Source organism: Diplotaxodon limnothrissa, linkage group LG17, assembly GCF_057381915.1.
Source record: "Diplotaxodon limnothrissa isolate DT_005_m linkage group LG17, D_limnothrissa_male_GT1.1, whole genome shotgun sequence".
In the NCBI taxonomy this organism is placed as follows: domain Eukaryota; kingdom Metazoa; phylum Chordata; class Actinopteri; order Cichliformes; family Cichlidae; genus Diplotaxodon; species Diplotaxodon limnothrissa.
In genome coordinates this window covers 14,033,030-14,055,144 of record NC_140612.1, presented here as the reverse complement: position 1 = coordinate 14,055,144, position 22,115 = coordinate 14,033,030, and the positions used below count along the sequence as shown (strand labels likewise).

Genomic DNA, 22,115 nt, shown 5'->3' with positions numbered 1-22,115 from the left:
GGAGACGTTTTCTCGCTATTCTGGGAGTGTTTCCTTACCTAGTGCTTGTTTTTCATAATGGAGTCTCAACACTTTTTCTGCTTCTGTGGTGGAAATCACACAACGGACTATACTTATTACATTATTTTCTCAGCGTGTGCCCCCCTCTTGCGTTTGTTATTGCAGAACAGAAGGATATGCTGAACGTAGAGGGGGGCAGATGCTGAGCCTGCACAATCACAACATTTTCTTTTTAATAATTGGAAGTCCTGTGGGGTCAATGACAGGGTGGAGGCATCCAGGAGGAAAGGCACAAGGGGGTCTGGATACCGAGCGAAAAAGGGTCAGGTATGCAGTCTGGTCTGCACGTGCTTGGTAGCTGGCATGTGCATCCAATCTCTGCAGCTTTAGCAGACCAGAGCAGTTAAACAATACCTCTTTGGCTGCACCCACAGTCCAGCATGCGGTCACACTTATACAAACACTATATGCAAAGAAATTATTGTTATAGTATGAGGCCACCTATACACCTACCCAGAGGAATGTTTTATCAGTATTGCATGTGGGTGTGGTGGGGGAGCTTGGGGTAACACCAGTGGCACTCACTCACATAGGATTAATGCCAGCAGGAGATCGGACCAGTGGAGCAGAACCCTCAAATTCCCAAACCCGGAGTTTTGGGAGCAGTCACCACATGAGAACTGTCCTTGGTGCAGTTTGTCATCTTATCTGCAAAATGAAAATGAAAGTGATTTATACTAGTAAACAGTATATAAAAAAGCCAACAGCTTCAACCTGCTGACATAACTTGGCTTTTCCTTTTACAGGGGAACCAGATGGACGGAGCAGATTTGGAGCTGGAAGCGCACTAGAACTTAGTAAAATACGTTAAAGGATTCAAAGAGTTGAATGTTTTCAGCGGCTGCCCCCCACTCACCTCCACCCGAGACTGGATATAGCGGTCCCTCATATCGGGGCTCTCCATTTACATTATTCATACGGAGGAGGGTGTGACCTGTTGGCTGTTTTTTTCTGTCTGTATAAAAACGAGAACTTCGCGTAAAAGAAAATACAGATGGAGAAGGCTAGCCAGCTCGCTGTGTCACAGAGAGTCCCCTTAAGCCTACGTGACAACTCACATACTGTCCCTTTGTGACCAGCTTAATCGGTAGAATGCCCGATGTCTGTGTGCTTTGTCTGGTTGCCGCGCTGGCTGCATTCGCCCGGCTCGCCGGCACTGTGGGCCCCGTGGTTCGATGTGAGCCTTGCGACGCCGGCGCGCTCCTGCAGTGCAAGCCGCTGCCGAAAGACTGTGTGGAGCGGGTGAAGGAGCCCGGCTGCGGCTGCTGCATGACGTGCGCCCTCGGAGAGGGACAACCGTGTGGAGTGTACACGGGGCGCTGCGGCTCCGGCTTGACCTGTCGGCACCAGCCCGACGAGAGCAGACCCCTGCAGGCTCTCCTGGAGGGACGGGGAGTGTGTTCGAGTCCCAAAAAACTGAACAGCGTTCTCATGCCACCGCAAAAAGAAGGTGGGAAGTCTTTTCTTTTCTTTTTTTAATGATTCTCTGACACCTTGTTGCCCGTGTGTGCGTGTTTGTGTGGGTATGTTTGTGTGCGCCCCTGAATGCTATTATGCATTGACTTTGACAGGCGCCCTGCCCATTAGGGTGCTGTTCTTCGCTGACCAAGTCCAACAGTTCCCTCCTGGATTAAATGTGAGGCATTTATAGTGGCTGGGCTAAAGATGCTGTGACAGAGCTGCTTGTGATTAAAAAGCACAAAGAAAGATGCAAAAACGTATTTTCCGGGCTTTTTGGCAAATCACAACAATACGTGTGTGTCTGTGTTTGGGGGTGGGGGGTTACATTGCACAATTGTGCGCTGGCCTGCGTTAAACAAATCCCACTAGACTCCTAAAAGTTTGACTTCATAACAGGAGTCGTGACTTTCTAAGTTGGAGGGTCCCACGTCAGCTAATACTGCTTTCCTACAAGTCCCTTTGGAACATCGTCCGTAAATACGAAACAGAACACGAGGAGTTTTATGATTGACATGTTACACTTGAAAATAGTTTTAAGAAGAGGACACTACTGCTCCTTCCCTTTCTTCATAATGCACACAGTAGCATATGCACACACAGAGTCCCCCAAACCAGAATTTGCCATTTATATTCTGTAAGTTTATGGTTTATAGTATTTAGCTGAGGCCGAGTGCAGACCATGTCCCTATCTGCTGTGAAGCCCTTATGTTAAAGCTAATGGATTCTTGGACACAGCATGGATGTGCACAGTATGTGCTTCCCTGGTGCAGACAGCCTAGATCACAGCTGTCAATGTCATTTTATATCTAGGGCCAATACAGCCCACTTTGATCTTATGTGGGCTGGACCAGTGAAATTCCCCTCACTCATTTTTTCTACATGCCTCTGTAGTAAATGGAAAATATCTGTCATAACTATGGGGTCAAACTGTAAGTAGTAAATGTGTAAAATACAGATATGTATAACTTAACTATTTTGATTTAGTATAACTGGATGTGACAAAGGTCTTCATAAATAGGAAAAGCTGTAAAACTTGTGAAAATACAGTTAAAAGTCCAAAATGTATGTCCTTCACATTCTCCAAAGGTATCCAAAGGGCCGAATTGGCCTCCGGGCCTTATGTTTGATACCTCTGTCTGACAAAACAGGGATGAAATTCCCAACGCAAGTATTCAAACACACAATCACAGCCAATTAGCATTGAATACCAATGCTAGATTTCTTAACTGTCACACTGAGAGCCATCCTATGCCTGGTCTTTTATTTAAATGTATGGCTGCTGCTCACACTAGTCAAATGGCACACATGTCACCTACATGTGAATACACATGGTTGTGCGTCTGGGCACACAACTGACGTCAGGCACCCAAGAGCCCATGTGTGTGTTTTCTTTTTCGTGGTTGTTTGGTTTGGCCACACTAATGCGTGGTGTACAAGCACTCAGCAGTGACAGTGTCATACAAACATAAACACACACACACACACACACACACACACACACACACACACACACACACACACACACACACACACACACACACACACAAATACAAAGTTCTCATTCTTTCACTTACTTTCCAGCTTCCAGATCCACCTAAAATAAGAACTACCAGTAACAGTATTGACATGGGTATTGATCTGTTTCCTTCTCCATCTGCACAACTGGAGAAGAGATCCAGAAAAGGAGGCGGAGAGGAAGAAAATGACCCCAAGTGCCCCTGTTGGTCAGAGTGTGTTGATGCAGCTCAGCGGTTTCCACAGCCATGTCCCCAGATTCAGCACAGGATCTCCTCCCAGACATTAACAAGCTCTCCTCCTCACCGCAGTTTGTGCTGTTTACCCCTGTGCTATTATACAAACAAATTGCGTAATGTGTCAATCTAAAACACCCCAGACTTCCTAGAAGGGTTATAAAAAAGTTTATATTGACAATAAAAAGGAATGCTTGCAGAAATCTAAAACAGGGCATAATTCTTTTGTCCCTGCTTGTGGGCATATATGGCTGTTATTGAAAAGTTTGGGGCAAAACATGTGGAGGGTGCCTCAGGTTGAAAGGCACTTTCAGATTCTGCTCTATTGCAGCACACGCTGTTGTTGACATCCAAGTTGTTGTTCTCAGTTCTCGTGAGCCTGGGAGACTGTGGAGCTCCACCGCATCACTAACTGATCAGGTGGTCACAGAGAAAGGGTGGGCTGCTAGCCTGCCTGCCCACACGAGCTACACCCCTACATGCCCGTCCGCCGCCCTCACCACAGCTCTTAAACACAAAATCTGCTTTGAGTTAACAGTTTTAAACTGTGTTTGGGTGTGTATGTGTGTGTGTGTGTGTGTGAGTCGTTGCATGTGTGTTCCCATCATCCCTCTGCCTCTCCAGGACGTCGTCTCTGAGATCAGTAAGCTCCTTCCACTGTGGCCTTGCGGTGGTGTGGTCGACCGGGTGGCACATGGGTGGTAGTTTGGTCCTCTCCTATTTCAGTGAGGAACATCTGAAGCCCCCCTCTTCTTCTCAGACAGATGGTCCCTGCTTTGCTGTGTTTAACGATTTGACAGGAATCTTTGCCAACACCACTGGCTATTAATATACCTGTCCCAGCCTTCTCCCCACCTTATATATGCACACATAAACATATATACAACCGTTTCTTCTAAAGGTCCTTAAAAGGTCTTGTTTACGCTCAGTTCCTCCTTGTGACTCTATCTCTTGGCCTGCATACTGTGGAAATTTGTGGATATGAAATTGTCATGTTTCTGTTTATTACTTGGCTTCAATTCTGGCTCCAAACATCCCACAAGGCAATGAGCTAACTTTATTTTGTCTGCTTTTAACAGGGTCCTCATACACAGTCAAGAATTTCCTGCTGGATTGAATGAGCACAAGCGAGCATTTTGCAGTCATTTTGTAATATGGCAATTTCTATACAAAACAGAACAGCGATGACATGTTGGCTTTTGATTCTGAGGTCGCAGCTTAAGCTCCACTTGTGCTTCAGAAAAGAGATAATAGGAAGATGTTTCCATTAAATATTAATGAAAAAAAGAAATGGCAATTTTACGTCCATATCAAACAAACCTAAATACACTTTCAATTCAGTTTCATTTATACAGCGCCAAATCACAACTACAGTCACGTCAAGGCGCTTTATATTGTAAGGTTAACCCTACAACAATACATACAGATTATTGTATGTACAGAAAAAAAAACCTACAATCATATGACCCCATATGAGCAAGCACTTTGGCGACAGTAGGAAGGAAAAACTCCCTTTTAACAGGAAGAAACCTCCGACAGAATCAGGCTCAGGGAGGGGCAACGATCTGCCATGACCGGTTGGGGAGAGAGGACTAGGCTGACTCAGATTTCCAAAAGCTTCTTCTTTACATTTAGACAACTTAACACCTAACAATCTCTGGTGTCTTTTCTTAATTTAATCCAGATATGACAAGTTTTTAAACTGACTTGAGGGTTGTAAAATTTTTACAAGAATCAAGACAGAGAATCAACCATTAAATGTCACTATTTGTCTTTATTAAGCACCAATTTATATGTATGAAACCATAAAATTGTTAAATTGAGAACTTTTCTTTGCACTTTCCATGTAGAAAATGCTGGAAATCAGGTCGAAGACTCTGTCAATGTCACCCAGACAATTCCAGTGCTGCCTGGCGTGGGAACTGTGAAGGATGGACATAGTAGGGGCTCGATGGACACCAGGCCTCCTTTGCACAACATATTAATTCAGAGGGGTGAGAACAGGAAGACCCAGAGCTACAAGGTGGAATCATTATCAGGAGGCGCCAATACGGATGTGCACAACTTCTCTGTGGAGAGCAAGAGGGAGAATGAGTATGTAAGTCACACCAGGCAATGAGATTTCTGTTAAAACTATGAGATTATTGCTGTTTTGGAAAAAAAAATACCTGGAATCTCACTAAATCTATAAAATGCCCATGCCTTTCTTTGTATGTATTGTTTTGGGGGCATTTTAGCCTGACTTTAATAAGCTAGTGGACAGAAGACAGGAATGCTGGGAGAAGGACCAGGGAGAAGACACAGTAAATGCCCTCAGGGAAGCTTCAAACCTAGGCCTCAGTATTTAGGCCTTTACACACCAGACGTGTAAAATCTGTCTGACTATATCATGCGTTAATAGTAGTTTAAATTATGACCTCGTAATTTTGCTGGACAAATTTGCGGCATTTATTTTTTCTAACCAAGTTTGATATTTCAGATGTTTTGAATCTGATTAAACAGATTTGAGTAATGAGGCCACTGTAACAATTTTGACCATAGCTCATAATGTGCATCTGTACAGTAATAGTAAATAGTAAAGTAACACTATTTTTCCTCAGACGAATTTTCCCCAAACACAACACTTTCATTGTGGATATACATTACACGAGCAGTTCAGATCTGAAAAATTTGTTATTTTGTGTCACTTTTTTGCATCATGTGGATTGCTGAATCAGCAATCCAAATGCTTATGGCCATTTTTATTTGCTGTCAAATAAAAAGTGTTTACCAAAAGGACTACTGCACACCTGCTTTCTAACAACACTGCCTTGCACACTGCCCATCCCAGTAATGGCACAAATCCCAAGATGAGACGAAAGACTAGTGTCACAGTCTTAGCAGAATTTATTTATTTTTTGCTAGCCAATTAAAATGAGCTCTTTAGCCATTTTGTAGCACTATGGGGGAAAACAACTGCAACCAAAACAAAAACAACCAATTACAGAAATGAAAGTAAGTTGCTACTTGAAAAGTCTGCAACTGAGAGTTGTTAGGAGGTTGTTAGCTTGCTAGGTTTTTAGCTAGCTTTTCATCTGTCCTAGCTCTTTTCACTGCAATAATTATTGTACATTAAGACTAATATTGATTTTTGAACTCAAAAGTAACAGTAGTTGGTCAGCTGCATTATTTATAAGTACTTTTTATTAAAACTGTGCATCATAAAAATTATATATTCTGGGAAAGCAGCCTAGTCATAGAGTGTAACAGTCCGTAATAAAAATCCCATTTATATTCTCCACAGAGATTTTCATTATGAACCATAATTCTGTAACCATAAAAGCAGACTTACTGTGAGCTATTACATTATGACACAATGTAGAAATTCAGCATGATATCCACCTTGATTTAATACAAAAGCATTTTATTCATGATGTCATGGAAAATAACTATAATTGTAAACTGAAACAGAGATGTTTCTGATTTGTGAAGGCGATTGCAACCACAAATATTTAAACTGGCAAACTTCAGGTCACTTTTATACACACGTACAATACAAACTACAATATGTATGCAAAGCTATTATTATATGGCACTGATAACAAATATTTTTGAGACATTACATTTGAGAAAAAGGTTGGAAGTCGATCACTGTGGAATCAGGGATTTGCAATACATTATTTTCTTTACCATTAAAAGTAAATATGTACAGTCTTGTGGCGTTGCCCCTCCCTCCATTTCTTTTATTATTATTTTTTTCCAGAAGAAGTCTTTTTATGATTATGATTTAGCCTATAGCTAATCAGCTTGGTTCAAGGCTTAAAACTCTTTATATAATATTCCAGAAAATGAGAGGGAAATGCAGAGCAGAACTCTTCACCGTGTTTCAAACAACAGAACTTTTTTGCTAGCTAATTAACTCACCAACTTTATTATATTTTTTAACAACATTAAGTCTGGATAAGTTATTCTGAAGAAATGCCATTAGCAGTGAAAATAGAAGAGAGTTCAAATCAATAGCTGCAATCAAGACATGTATTATGCTTGCTGATATGCCACGATGCTGCGGCACCATTTGAAGCAGTGAAATGTAAATGATGATATGTGTTTGCACATTGTTGAGGAATATTTGCAATCCAGGTTTCAACAAACTATACCAAGTTCTGACACTATTTAGTGTTGAATTAACAAAAGAAAGCTCTCTATAAAGATCTATAATCTATAAAGAAGCAAACTGTGCATTAGCCAGTTTGTCTCATAGATAAAGTAGGTCAACATTCCACTGTGGCCCAACTATGATCGCATAAATGCATACTGTCAAGCCATGGTAGGTGGTATGAATGTGTAGCTTCTTTCATGTGCAGGAAAGAAACAAAATACAAACAATATGGCAAATCTCTCATTATAGCGGAGCTATACGGTGCAATTTGTGGTCCAAAAATCCACAGGGTACTTTTATGTTATCTACTATTGTTTAAACACCAGTAGTTTTGATTACAAACATTTTGTAACAGAAGGTACCACTTTTTCACAAAGTGACTATCTCATTTTGGGATTTAACCTCTTCAACCTGGACCTTACAGTGTGTTTGCTTCTGCACTTCGACACGGGCTCAGCATAGGTTGCTCAAACTTACAGAACTTTATTTAAAACTGCAGGAAAAATCCAGAAGCTCAATGGCATGTTAAACATATTATAAGAATAAGTATAAGAATAATGGATTACATCAGAATTGATATGATACGTTTAGCTTTGGAGCCGATTAGTAGGATAAAACATTAAAGGTTCAACACGGTACCTTTTATAGGCTTTGATGTTCACCACAAACTTTTGAACTTGCATGGCTGTGCCCGGTGTTCTTCCTGTTTGTGAATGTGTAAGGATGGCGGCCTAATATTAATGCTTTTGTTTGCTATGTTGCTAGGGGCCATGTCGGCGGGAGATGGAGAGCATCCTTAACAGCCTTAAAATCAGCAACGTGCTTAACCCGAGAGGCTTCCGCATACCCAACTGTGACAGAAAGGGTTTCTACAAGAAAAAGCAGGTGACTGGTTCTCCCTGCTGTTTTATCTCTGTTGTTTCTTTATACCTCGTCTCTGTCCCTCAAACACACACACACACCCACACACACACACACACCTGCGGACATACAAATAGACCCACCGCATGCCTGAACACTTCCAAAGAATCCTCAAAGACTCATCCCAACCACCCACACTTACACAATCCCCCTTTTTTGCAGCCCAGGTTGCCTTGACAGCCACATCAACACTATATTATCAGAATGGCTAATAACCATGTATTACTCCAGTAAATGCACTCCAGCCGTCTGACTCATGCCTCACAGGAAATGAAGTCGGTCAGGTGTGTTTGTGGGTGTGTGGTGTGGGAGAGTATGGGGGGTAGGGATGTAAGAATGTGGTCCAGGAGTGTGTGTGGCATGGTAGATGTGGCAGCAGGGGAGTATATGTATGGCGCTTGTTTGATGGCAGTAGTTTGGTGTGGGAGAGTAGGTGTGGGGTGCTGTTGGCGAGGTAAAAAAACAAACAGGCTGTCACTGGTTTAGTTTTTCACGTTCGTAGTGCAGACTGGGGCCACCCATAGGCTACTCATTTGAAAGATGGCAGGGGGGAGCAAAGAAGCTGACATTTGGCAGAGCACTGTAGGTGGGTGACATGTGCTGTGACCTGAGGGAAAAAGGGATAAGACGGCGGAAGGTGGTGGATGAAGAGGAGGGCTTGTGGGCCATTAGTGAGACACACAATGTGACAAATACCACTATCCAATTTCCTGGGGTGGGGAGTCTTATCGGAGGGATTCCACAGGCCCATTCTGAGAAAAGCATGAGTCACCGAAAACCCCCTACAAGCACCATGAGTCAGAGTCCAACTCAAGCCATAACACACACACAGAAAAAAAAAAGAAAGAATTGTCTTCTAAATTCTTACCTCACTCTTTCCCCACGGTCTCTCCACAGTAGTTTCATTGCTACTTTCATTAAAGTCAGCCTCTACCTTGCTCATTTCCTGGATTCCTTCAACAAAATATCTACCGGGAAAGTGTCAGTTCTGGTTGGAGTGTTTGCAAATGTGTGTGTGGCAGTGTGCCAGCTCCTGTCGCCCTTTTCTCAGAGCACCAGTGGGGTGCGGAGTGTTGTGTTAAATCCGTCTCAGGGGATGTGCCTTCACGGTGTGTTGTAGAGATTTATGACCGGAAACATGGTGAAGAGGAGACCGTGTGAACCGTCTAGGGTGACAATACTTTGAAAAGAAGGGAGCAGGGAAAGGAGGTGGGAGGGATGAGGTTGGGGGGAAGGACTAAACAGAGAAAAAAGTAGCATAACTTTATACCTAATATGCAGGTTCTGTACCTCTGTATGAGTATATCCCCTCAAATATGAAATGCTGTAGAAATGTAGCTTTTTATTTAACTTTTAGCGATGATGGCTCAGGGGGAACTAAAATTAAGAACTTTAAGTCAGCGTTTTGCATCCTTAATTGCGTTACAGCACTTTTGAAGTGCTTGTCAGGAAGACGCTGATGATGGATTAAATAACATTTTCACACACAGATTCACAGAAGTGAAAAAGGAGAACAGAAGTTATACTATTCCAATTGTGTCTATGTTTCTGAAGTTCCAGTAAATAACTGTGTGTTTATCTAAATCTGAATAGTGCATGCTGCGTGTCCGTATCTGCAGCTTAAGATGAAAAGCCCTTAAAGGCCACATATAATTGTCATTTGATTTTTTTTTAAGTACAACAGCAGACAAAAGCGATTTAATAGATGTTGAATTTCAGTTGCAGTTTTTTTATGACAAGAGTTTTTTTTTCCACAACTTTTGCTTAAAGTACTATCACGTCCGACAGTTGATAATACAAGACCTCTTCCTGGTAGTTTCAGGGAAACCAGAAAGTCCTGTATTCAGCTTAGGGACTTTTTTTTTGAAAGGCAGGAGCTCAAACCATTTTATGTGCTAAGTGTAACTGCTTTTCTCATTGAAATCAGGAAATGGGCCTTAAAGATTTTTTCAAAGTCACTGCATGTGGGCGGGCATGGATTTGACTCATTTCAGTAACAGTTAATTCTAACAGTGACATTTTTAATGGCCAAAGACAAAAAAAAATCAATTAAATAACCACTTGATAGCTTATATAGCTTATATTTCTGCTGAACTCTCCGTGTAATTTGCTCAGTTGTTGCAGAATGTATCTTTCTGGGATTATGCTGGCATGTTTGTTGTTGAGCCATTGACTGTGAAAGGTTTTAATTAGAGTTGGGGAGTAGAGAACGGCATGTAATAAAACTAGTAATTTAACAGCATTTTCCCGGAGCTTGCTGGTAGTTAATTAACTTCTAAAACTAAAACTAAAATTGTGGGCCATAAAAAGACTGGAAGTTTAAAAAATATGACTTGTCTACTGTAATGAAGGCTCTTTTCCTGTCCAGATCCTTCCCACTATGATGGCATACCCAGGTGAAGATCCTGTCATGGTACTGTGGTGGCCATCCATAGGCATCCATAAGCTGTATTGCATCAGCAGGGGTCATTGTTAAAATGTGATAACTTTTTTTGTAGTGGGCTGAAGCTGGACTTTGCCCTTTGCCACTATTTCTATTTGCATTTTTTTTTTTTTTTTGGATAGAATTTGTTGGTTCAGTCAAAGTGCGGTCAAGAAATGGTGGTGGTCTCAGGCCATGTCCACACTAATACGTTTTCATTTGAAAACACATCTTTTTCTCTTTGTTTTGGCCTTCCGTCCACACTGAGGCGGCGTTTTGAAAACGGTGTGGACAGTGAACCTGGAGCCTTTTTGAAAACGATGACACATTTTAGTCATGTGATGCAGTCGTGTGACCAATTAAACTAAGATAGTGGAGGCATTAAACAGCAGTTGTTTTGTTTGCTCTCAATCTATTAAAGATTAATATCAGTCTGTACATGCTCCAGATAGCTTTTCTTCAAATTCTTTAATTCTCACTCGCTTTTGCAACTTTGCACTTTTGTGTTACTCACAGCAACAACTCCACCTCATTGTCAGTCCATTTAAAAAAAAGGTCGAATCGTCTTGCGTTTCACGCATGCGCAGTACTGGCGTGTAAGTGTTTTCGACCTTTTCAATGTGGACGCACAACTCTGTGAAAGCGACTGAAAATGATAGTGCAGACAAAAACACCGTTTTCAAATTCATCCAGGCTACTGTAGACGTGGCCTCAGGATCTACTCTCTGCTTTTTGCAGACGATGTGGTTCTGTCATCAGACAGTAACCTCCAGGTCACAGTGGCAGTGGGGTGGTTTGCAACAAAGCGTGAAGCGGCTTTGGTGAGAATTAGCACCTCCAAGTCTGAGGCTATGGCTCTCAATGGGGAAATGGCGGCATTCATACTTGCCCCCAATGGAGGAGTTCATATCTCAGGGTCATGTTCATGGGTACCCTGCCATCCTTTATGATGGAAGGATGGTGTGGTGTCTATGATCAAGAGCTGTGTGCGAGGAGCTCATTTCCAGTCAGGGCAGGAAATAAGTTTCTTGTTCCGACTCTACAATAGAGGCAGGTTGAGGAGCTTTGTGATTCAGAAGGGATCCTTCCACATTGGAAGAGCTGGTCTAGGCATCTGAATAGGATGCCTGCTGGTTGCCTGCTTAGTTAGGTGTTTTGGGCATATCAATGTGTGGGCTGATCTCAGGACTAAACCAGGATACACTAGAGAGAGAGTGCCTCTGGGCTGGTTTGGGAATGCCTCAGAGTCTAAGTGCCTGCCATGGATAAGTGACAGAAAGTGGATGTTTGCCATCCCTTTTCTCTTCCAGAGACATTTATAATAAAATAGGATTTGTAATGTGTCCACCCTCATTGCGGTCTGCTGTTAGATTTTTAGAGGACTGAATGCAGTTTTCATTCCATTCCATCATCCTTCTCCCTGCATAGCTATAGGAGTATGTAAATGAAGACATTTATGAAAACAATGCGTGGCTATGAATATGGCTTAATGCATTTGTCAAAACAAAGTAGACGCTTCTGGCACACCATAACTTACTTCCAAGACAACAAATTGTGAAGCTGTCAAAGCTGACCCTAAAGACACATGCGTTTGGTCAAACATTGTTGCACGAGTCAAACAAAAAGGTTGTTATGTATCCTGCAAGTGTTGCTGGAGTTTTAAACAGGTAACCCAGTGACGACCCTAACTTTAACCCCAACCCTATATTTTTGAGAAATATATGGTTTTTGAAAAAAAAAAAAATGTAAACAGTTTTTAGGATCAGTTTGAATAGTTATTTTCTTTTTTCACTGTTAGCCAAGACTTGAGAAGAACATTTTCTTAAATAAAATAAGTTAGGTTATAGTTAGGGTTAGGGTTTGAATTGTCATGAATCCATAGGCAACTTGTGGAACATGTGCAAAAGGGTGAGTGTGGCTCAGAGCTCATACAGCAATGTCATTATAGATAAACAAATGTTCAGACAAGTTGTCGCATGCTATTTGAGCTGAATGAGTTATTCTGCTGCGTGCAATACCCCCACCTGGACTCAAGTCTCTAGAAGGCAGGGTTCTGACTCACAGACATGTATGTAAACCCAAAGCTGACTCAGTTACCAACTGAATAATGTACATTGAACTACTTTTGTCTCAACAGTTTAACATTATTTTACACCATTGGTTAGGTTTGCTATGGTTCAGCTTGTTCCACTGTCAAGTTAGTGGTAATTTGGAAAACAACACTTTCAAAGTGGTTCCCCGGCACTATTTTTATTTAATCATATTTTGGAAAAAGAAAAAGTATTAGACTATTTAGCTCCTATGGACTGTCCATATAAGTGCATATACTCCCTCTCAAGTCAGTTCCTCCCATCCTGGAATGACTCCAACTCCACTATAATGAACTGTAGGTAGCAAGGTTAGTCGTGGCTCTACTGCAGCCCTGGTGAGTTTGCTTGCGTGGCACATGGACTGTTTCACTATCCGAGACAGATTCTAGTAAGAGTCGCTGTATAGCTAATTCCATTTTTCTAGAGCAGAAGAAGAATCACTGTCCCAGTTGCATTCTGCAGCTATGGGGTTTAAGTGTCTGGATTTTAGCTAAATGACACTGAGGTCCATCACAGCACTAGTCAGACTAGTGTTAGGGGAAGGACTAGAGATAGGGGGTTAACAGCACCTGAACTTTCAAAAATAAGAGCAATAGAATGAAAATGAAATAAATGCTGAAATAAGTCATAATTAATTTATTCCTCCAATAAAAAATCTATGTGTCGGAAACACTTCAAGTTGCGTTAATCATTCAAGCTTCATTCAACCTCTGTTGCTGTACTTTTCTATTTAAATGCAAAATGGTGCAGCAATGTAGCCAGTGAGGAGAGTGGAAGCAGTAGCCTTGACCTCTTAACATTCACCCAGTCACAGGTGACTGGTTTAAGGGTGGGGTCAGGGTTAAGGTTAGGCTTCCATCTTACCTCTTTGGCATACCCATGCTCACGTATCAACCCTATAGTTGTGTTATTTTCATATAAGAAAGGTACGTGCCATTAGCAAAAAACTGCAAGGAGGAACCTATTTTTAGCTGGAGTTATATGAATTGGCTCAGTATCCCCATTCAGGCCAGGCATTCCCAACACTGACCACTCATTACATCCCTCAAAATCTCACTCTCTCTTTAATTCATCATTTCACCACCCATCATTACCCCCATTGTGCCGTGCCTACGGTCATCCACACATCTTTTGTTCTGCTTGCCCGCTCCATCATTCCGTCCATCCTGCCCTTCCACCCACCTGGCTTTTCCTTCCTTGTTTGGACAGGAATCACCCTGCAGAGGGTTGTGAATGGAACGACAGTGTGTGTCTCTGTGTGTACTCTTTTAGAGTTTTGAGTGTGTGTCAAGAGGAAGAGGAGCAGGAGGAGGAGGCTGTGGGTTAAGGATTTGAGCCAGGTGCCTGTGTACCCTTCTGCGTCCTCATTCACTAGGTCCTGACACTGCCAGGCCCATAAGGGTTGACTTATTGAGCGTGACTCAGAAGGATCTGTGGAAATGTACACACCAACCACAATGGCTTTATAATAACTGGCCAACCTTTGGGGATCCAGACAGCTATTTTCACCCTGTCTCTCTCTAGTTCTCTTCCCTCCCTAGATTTATAATCCATCTCTCTTTCTTCTTCACTTTGAAATATAAGCCCCTTTTTCCAGTGTCTCATGCATAATACGCAGAGCAGGGGAATATTTTTATTATTGATGCCAACACAGTACCTAAATTTAGATGCCGATAACCAAACTGTACTTCTCAGTAGTTTTACTTGAGCATATTAACATTTTCAATAAATAAAAAAAATCCCTTTTTCATGCTGCAAATTAGGCAACTCTGTAAAGTCCTGAAAGGTGTTATTCATATTCTTGTCAGAGGAATTTCCATTTATTTTCATATTTCAGATAAATGTTTGAAATGTATTCAGTTTGGTGGCAAAGTAAAGGAAATGTGTGATGATGATATTTCTGATGCTAAAAGTAAATACCTAATCTTTTATTGGTGATTGCGGCTCGTGAGAACCAATATTTAATAGCGCAAACAAAACAAAGTGACAGACCTAAATCACCTAAATCAAAGTCTGAATCAGTTGCCACAAGGTGTCAGCAGCAGCATCCTGTAGTGTAACAGTAGTGATACAGCGTAAGTCAATATGTAAGCACAACAGCAGCATAGGTGGTGTTTTTCTCTGAAATTTTAAGTAAAAGTATAGGTTACACACAAGTAAAACTTTGAAACTCTTCCCCAACCTTGTCACACAAAAAAGCTGAAAGTGAACATTATTTTCTACCTACAGTATTGTGTTATGTCCCGGTCTAGGAGTACAGAAGCGCAACAAAGGGGTTCAAAAGGGTGTCCCCACCCCGTCCCATAAGCCAGACCCAATAGCCATTTTATCATTAAAGGTGAGGTTTATTGCTATACCAATAACACCAAAACTGAAAGGATAAACTCCAGGGTGAACAAAGGCCAAAATAACAAACCAAACAAGCTATTCCCGAAAAGTGCTACCTCAACCCTACATGAAACAAAACCAAACAAAAGACAAGTGCTACCTCGAACTCCCTAGCTTCATAAACAAGACAAAGCGTCCAAAATTATATAGACAGTTCACCTCTTCTGCTTTAGTGCTATTTACAGATGGACACGACTATTTACAATACTATATAAAAAACCTAGTTGTTGTCAAAATACACACAAGATCAAGCACTGCAAGTTTGGAGGCTGAAGACAGATCTGCTGCTGCCAGTTGCTGCCAGGGGAACAACTGCTGGAGACGGGCTTTTTGAAGCAGCCAGTTGATAATAGGGGCCAATCAGCAGCCGCCAGACCAAAGCCAGCCCAAAACAGCTCAACCAATCAGGAGGACCTGGAGAGACTCTTAAAGGCACAGAAGACACATACAAAACAGTCCAGACATGCTGACACACACTAATTCAAAATATGGCTGTATCTTGGGTCCACCTTTTTAAGTAGTTGCTTAAAGCCCTGCCTTAAGCAACTACTTAAAGCAGCACCATTAACTCCATCAGTAATCCATAAACGATTTATTCTTCCTCTCATATGGAATGCAGATAGCAAGCGCTCCGGCAGTGCTGGGTTTGAGCCATTTATTTATTTTTTTATTTATCTTTCCATGCTATGTGTTTTTGCCTCAAGTGGTGAAACAAGTTTGTTTCTTCCACTTTTAGCAGGAAGATCTTTCTTGCATATTTTGCATTGTTGGGGTTGCTGAAGTAGCTCTCTGTTTAGGCTCTCAGATATGCCTGTCTTGTCGTTCGTGATAGGGAACGTAAATGCACAGTGCTCTACCATTAACAGTAATGTAAATATAATTTTTTTAACATGAAAAAGTATATCTGTTTTTCAATAAATTATAATATTTCCAAAGTTACTGACCAAAAATAATGGCGATTATTATTTTTGCTTTAATTGAACTCAATTACATGTGCCAACAAACATGTATGAATGTTTTTTGGGAGGTATACATCCATTAGCTGCAACATTAAAATCACTTGCCTAATATTATGTCTCAGCTCTGTTCTGACAGGACATGCTGGCAGAACCTCTGGGGGTGTCCTGGTTGTCACTGGAATGTTGGCAGTGTTTCCTTTAGGATTCTGTGTGTTACTGGATGCAGACTGTGGAGCAGCGCATCCATAGACACTTGATCAGGTTAGCATCTTGTACTGCGAGAGCCTGCTCTTATTGGGGTGTGCCATTGGCATTTTAAGATTCATAGTACGTATGTGTCAAATTAACATTCACATAAGTAGTTAGACTTAAGGGTTACCAGGATAACACAGAATGATCGATGTTATTCACCTACACATTTTTTTCCCAAAATATCCCTTTTTGCTTTTCGCTAAAACAGAGTAGGGTCTTGATAAGGATTATCAGCTATGATGACTTGGATCTCAGAGGGTTAATGTAGCTGACTCTGTCACACTAACTATATTACACTATATGTAACACTGTTGTATCTAAAAGATAATCAATGTTTATCATAATAATATTAAATAGATCGATGTAGCTTTAACACAAGTAGAAATAAATGAAGCTTTAATGTGCAAATATTGGCTAGTAGGTGGTTATGTTTATGGTTAACAGATAGAGTGCTTAACAAATTATTGATGTTATAAATTATACATGTCAAAAACGTGTTTGAAATTAGACATGACTTTAATCACTGAGCTGAGTTAAATTAGTTATTAAATTAAACCCAAACTTGACTACCATTAAAATGAATTTTCTGCTGCAAGTAAACAGCAATTTGGCATTTGAATTGAATTTGAACTGTAAAACAGTACATTTGGAAATTATTATTACATGAAACAGCAATAGTTATATTTTATTAGTAAATACTTTTTAATCATCTTTAAAGAGCTTGTGCAAACTGGGGGATGAGCCATTAGAGAAACATCAAAAATTAAATATGTAATTTTTAATAATGTTAATAAACCTTACATTGGGTGGTGGTCTAATAAATTTGTTAAGCAGTGTATATGTAGAAATCTTTCTCTTAGAGATAATCATCCAAATACACTGTTTTAAATTTACCCTCTTCTCCCTCTATGGTTTGACCACATCGAGTCATTACTTATATTGATCTCCCTTCTTCCAGTCTACCACTTTGTAAACTTGTGAAGCAATATTTAAGACTCTATTTTAAAGTTTGTGTGTTGCCAATATTCTAAAACAAACAAATTATTCTGGAGTTCTCTTCACTTAGACACTTTTTTAAAGAAAAAGCAATATCCTGCAGCTACTCCCAAATGCACTTGCAAGCACATACAGATGCCCGCTTGATTACATAAATACATATACATGCGCCCATACACACACACACAAACACATTGCATTTTATGAGCTGGTGTTTATCCAGTGGTCAGACCAGGCTCTTTTTAATGTGCGTGAAGCCCAGCAGCCTTGCTGTTAGCTATTAAGATCAGCATTACAAGAGCTTGCATTCATGCACACAACGCACATGCATGCACACCTCATAAAGGTAGCATTATGGCTTTGCAAGGTAGATGAAATATGCTTTGTTTTTTGTTGCTTTTTTTAGTGACAACCATGTGGACCAGGCAGGGCTAGTTTTGGGGCTATGAGGCTCAGAATATAGGGCATGGGATTTAGGCTGGCGCAGGGTTTGGACTCTGCATGTGATCGGGTGACTGTGGAGGCTGTTTGAGTAAAGCAAACTCATCGTTATGTTAAGAAACCAGTTTGAAATGATCTGAGCTTTGTGCCATGGCTGTTATGCTGCACTAAGCCAGCATAAGATAGATACACTGTGTCATGAAGGGATGGACATATTCAGCAGAGAGAGTACATCCATGGAGAGTAAGAGAGAGTAAGAGAAATCAGGTGAAAAAAAACAAACAATGAAAACCATCCACTGCAGCTGCTGTCTGCTCTTTTTGTGCTACTTTTTGTTAACTTTTGTTCTCCCTTCTTGGTGAACTTAGCTGTTGTTCCCTTTCCAGCTTTTCAACCGGTCAGCATTGGCTCTGTGCGCAGCATCATCTGTAGTGACATTCACTGCTTAGTGGATGTTTTGTACTTATGCGTGTGTTTGGAGTGAAGCACTAAAGAAAGGACTGCAGAGGCTGGAATAGAAATTAAAAGGTAGCCAAGCAACAGGGATAAGCACACATGCACATTTTTCCTCTCCTTTCCATCTTTCCAAGGGGACAGGAGTAGGAAGACGATAACAACCAAAATACTGAGTTCACAGACAAGAATGCCTGGATGATGTTAGGGGCACATGTGGTCGTGTACCTATCTCCAGACTCCACTAGTTGTTAGTGAGGTATTTTAATAGATTGCTGTCTCTATAAAGCTGCCTTTGATCATGCACTCAGGCTGTACATGAATCTTGATTACACTGGAAAAAGGACACCTGATCACACTCCATCTGTCTCCCTGTGCCAAGGAACATTGCAGTTTTGTTTACAATGTTTACTGATAGATGTTAGAAATCTAAGTATAGCACTCAGTTTGAGATTGAAGTGCAGATTTTCAGCTTTTAATTTGTTGTTTTTTACATCCCTGACTGATACACTGGCAAGTTAAAACACTTTAACCTGTGTCTGACTTCCTTCACTGCTCGGGCCAACACCTTAAGCATGTTACTAAAATGCAATCTGACACTTTCCCTAAATGGGGTACTGCATTCATTTAGTTTAGTCTTTTTTTTTCTTTTTTTTAAGAAAAGTTGGGCTTAGAGATTAGAGATTCAGGTTCTCAGGTCATCATCAATGATAATTTAGACCTAACAGAGCTGTGGGTGATTGGTGTGCATAATGTAATAAAAGTTAAAAATTAAAATTAAGTATGAAAGGCTGAGTGAAACAGTGTTTGAACTCATGCAGAAAAGACATAGAAAGTGTTGGTGTGCAAAGAAAAACATATGTGCTCTTTACAGTACTGTCATGGTCCTGGGCCATGTTGGCCCAGTGTTCTTAGTTTTCTTGTATGTTTGTATTTTGTTCCCTATTTAGGCCATGTTTCCTGAGTTGCCCTGTTGTGTTGTTCCCTAAGTGTTTTCCCTTCGTGGCTTTTACCCCCTGTGTGCCCTCTGTGTATTTATGAGCCCTCGTCTCTCCTTATGTTTTATTCCATGTTTCCCCAGCCCGTTATGTCTTTTTTCCCCGTGCTCTCTCTCCTCCTGTCTGAACCTCTGTACTTCCTGTTTGACTCTGCCCGTCTCCCGTCAGTGTTATGTTCACCCCGCCCTGTCTCGTTATGGTTATCTGTGTCAGCTGTGTTCCCCGTGTGTTCCCACTTTCCTCGTTAACCCTCTGTGTATTTCTGTCTGCGTCTCCTCTGTTCGGCGTCGCGTTCTCCCTCATGTTGTGTGGATCTTCCTGTGTCTACCTGCGAGTGTTAGTTTACTTTTCCCCAGTTTAGTTTTGTATTTCCTGTGTTCTGCCGTGCCAGCATTAAAGCTGTGTTTCTCGAGTTCATCCCCGTGTCTGTGAGTTTTGCATTTGGGTCCTCCTCCTGCTTGCCACACAGCGATCCATGACAAGTACATACTTTCTGATCACACACCTAGACTGCCGGTACTTACCGACGGTTGCCATCGAGGCAGACAGGCGTATCTCGGTCGTGGCTGGACTTCTTACCTCTCTCTCACCACTCCCACGGTGGGAGATGATGGGAGCTAAGAGGAGTGGGACAATTTGAGATCTGAACCTGGTTTAACTGATTGTGCTGTTCCATGTGTACCCCCAAAATGCACCTCATAAAGTTGCCACTCTACAAAGCCGAACCTCCTGTGGGACATCTGATATTACTGCGTACATGTGTGGGAGCAGGTGGGGGGGTGGGGGTATGTGTGCAGCACATACAATTCTTGTTTGTGTGCTGCTGCGTATTTGCTAACGTGTGTTTATACTCACATGCGCCCCGTGCACTGGGGCAGGCCATAATTAACTCCAGATGATTTTGAGTGCCTGCCAGCTTCCCAGAATAGCAGCACTGGTTTGCAGCCCTCCAACTGGCCTTGGCAAATATTTTAGCAACCCCATGTTTACCTTCACACTCTACACTCTCACTCACTCAGAGCATTCCTCATTCCAAGCGCCTCTCTATCAGAAATAATCTGCTTTTTCATCATTTACCCCCAGTGGCCGGTAGCACAAAGTAAACTCCTCCACAGCACCTAAATTGGGCAAACTCAACAGCACGCTGCCCACACATAATGCTGCTGCAAAAGCTCTCCTGCTCTAATCATGATGCATTTATTACTGTCTTACACAAAGCAAACCCCTGCATTGTGTGTGTTGTGTATCGCTGATGTTTTACTCACATAAAAACTCAGGTAGCAGGGCATTCCACTCCGTGATCGACGGGTTTGTCTAATGAGAGTTCTGCTGAGGCATGACTTGGCCTGCTGACAAGCATCTGAGATCTGAAAACCAACAGAGGGATGGGGTGTTATTATAATACAAGCATGCACATTGAAGGTGGTGTTGTTAAAGCTGTGTCAAGGCATTAATTCCTCTCCGTGGAAACGCTAATCTGTTTTCCCAGTGTGTCTCAGAGGGATAAGTCCTCTGCTACCTTTTTAACCCCACCCAAACTAGAGGTGGATGTCAAAGCTCGATGAGCGATGATCTTGCTTATGACACCGGTTGGTGTACCTTTGGTTCTGTGAAATCGAACAAGTGGCAGACTAAACTTCTTTGTCTTCTCTTCCTCGTGTTTTTTTTACAGTGCCGTCCGTCCAAAGGCAGGAGGCGGGGCTACTGCTGGTGCGTGGACAAATATGGGCAGCCTCTCCCCGGCTACGATGGCAGGCAGTGGGGCGAGAAGCAGTGCTACAACCTGGAGAGCAAATGAGAGGATGGAGGAACAAAAAGTGGATGGAAAGGGGAAGACGGTGTAATATGGGGGAGGGATGGGCGAGGGGGTGAGGGGGGCGAGAAAGAACGAGATCCCACTGTGCTCTTGCATTTAGTTTTATGTAAACATCTGAAGGAACTCTGGACCTCTGATTTCAGGTCCTGCTTCTGTTGGAGGGAGGGAAGGGGGGACTAGGGGAAGGTGAGGGGGAGGGGTAAAGGATAGCGCACAGCCTTCTGTCCATCACAGCTATCTGTCCTGTGCTAGGGGGAACCACCTCTGTCCTTTTTTTAAAATAAAGGTTTAAGCTGAAAGCTGGGGAGGGGAGGGGGACCCGTCAACTGCACTATTCTTTTAGAGAGAGGAAGGAGGGATTTTTCCACTCACTTTAAAGAGGAGTTGTTTGTGACTGTGACCTGCACCCCCACCTCTTAAAAAACCAACGCCATTGTTTGTTTGTTTGTTTGTTTGTGTTTGTGTGCCCATCTGCCAGTTAGTAACTGCGTGTGTGTGTGGCTGTGTAACATGCATGCACAGCTCCATGTCTGCATGCAAGTGGCGTGTGAGTTTGTGTGTTTGTTTGTGTAAATACTGCATGTCACTAAACTCAGTTTAGAGATGTCTGACTGCCCATCCCCAGGCCCTGCTCCATTAAACAATGCAGAAAAAACATAGCACTCTGGCTCAGGGTCCATTATTAAGTGAAGGATTATAAAATATTAGATGGTAGGGCTTCAACTTTTTAGTGCAGCTCGGGGGGCAGCCTTGCTGTTTCTAGTTCCTTGTTACTAACCTGCAGGGCAAAGGGATTGGAGGCAGTCCATGCAGCCACAGTGCCTTAAAAACTAGCCTTTCATTACCTCCTCTTCAGATTCAGCTCTTCCTCTTCTTCAGTAGCATAAAGCAATACTTCACTGAAAAGCTACCTTATGAGTATCGTGCTTGACAATTTTGAGGCTTGCATCTTTGATGAGGAGAGCAGCT

General features: G+C 41.9%; 1 protein-coding gene across 1 annotated transcript; it reads left to right on the top strand.

Moving 5' to 3' along the window:
* Positions 1 to 974: 974 nt before the first annotated feature.
* Positions 975 to 21,133, top strand: igfbp3 (insulin-like growth factor binding protein 3). The gene is made up of 4 exons (XM_085376691.1): positions 975 to 1,510; positions 5,123 to 5,370; positions 8,176 to 8,295; positions 21,003 to 21,133. The coding sequence occupies exons 1-4, from the start codon at positions 1,153 to 1,155 to the stop codon at positions 21,126 to 21,128; spliced, it is 852 nt and encodes a 283-aa protein (XP_085232817.1). The 5' UTR covers positions 975 to 1,152; the 3' UTR covers positions 21,129 to 21,133.
* The last annotated feature ends 982 nt before the right edge of the window (positions 21,134 to 22,115 follow it).

Excerpts from the sequence above, each read along its gene's own strand:
- igfbp3 (XM_085376691.1), top strand. The coding sequence starts at position 1,153 with ATGCCCGATGTCTGTGTGCTTTGTCTGGTTGCCGCGCTGGCTGCATTC. Across the intron at positions 1,511-5,122 it reads CATGCCACCGCAAAAAGAAG|AAAATGCTGGAAATCAGGTC; the intron begins GTGGGAAGTCTT and ends CTTTCCATGTAG. Across the intron at positions 8,296-21,002 it reads GTTTCTACAAGAAAAAGCAG|TGCCGTCCGTCCAAAGGCAG; the intron begins GTGACTGGTTCT and ends TTTTTTTTACAG.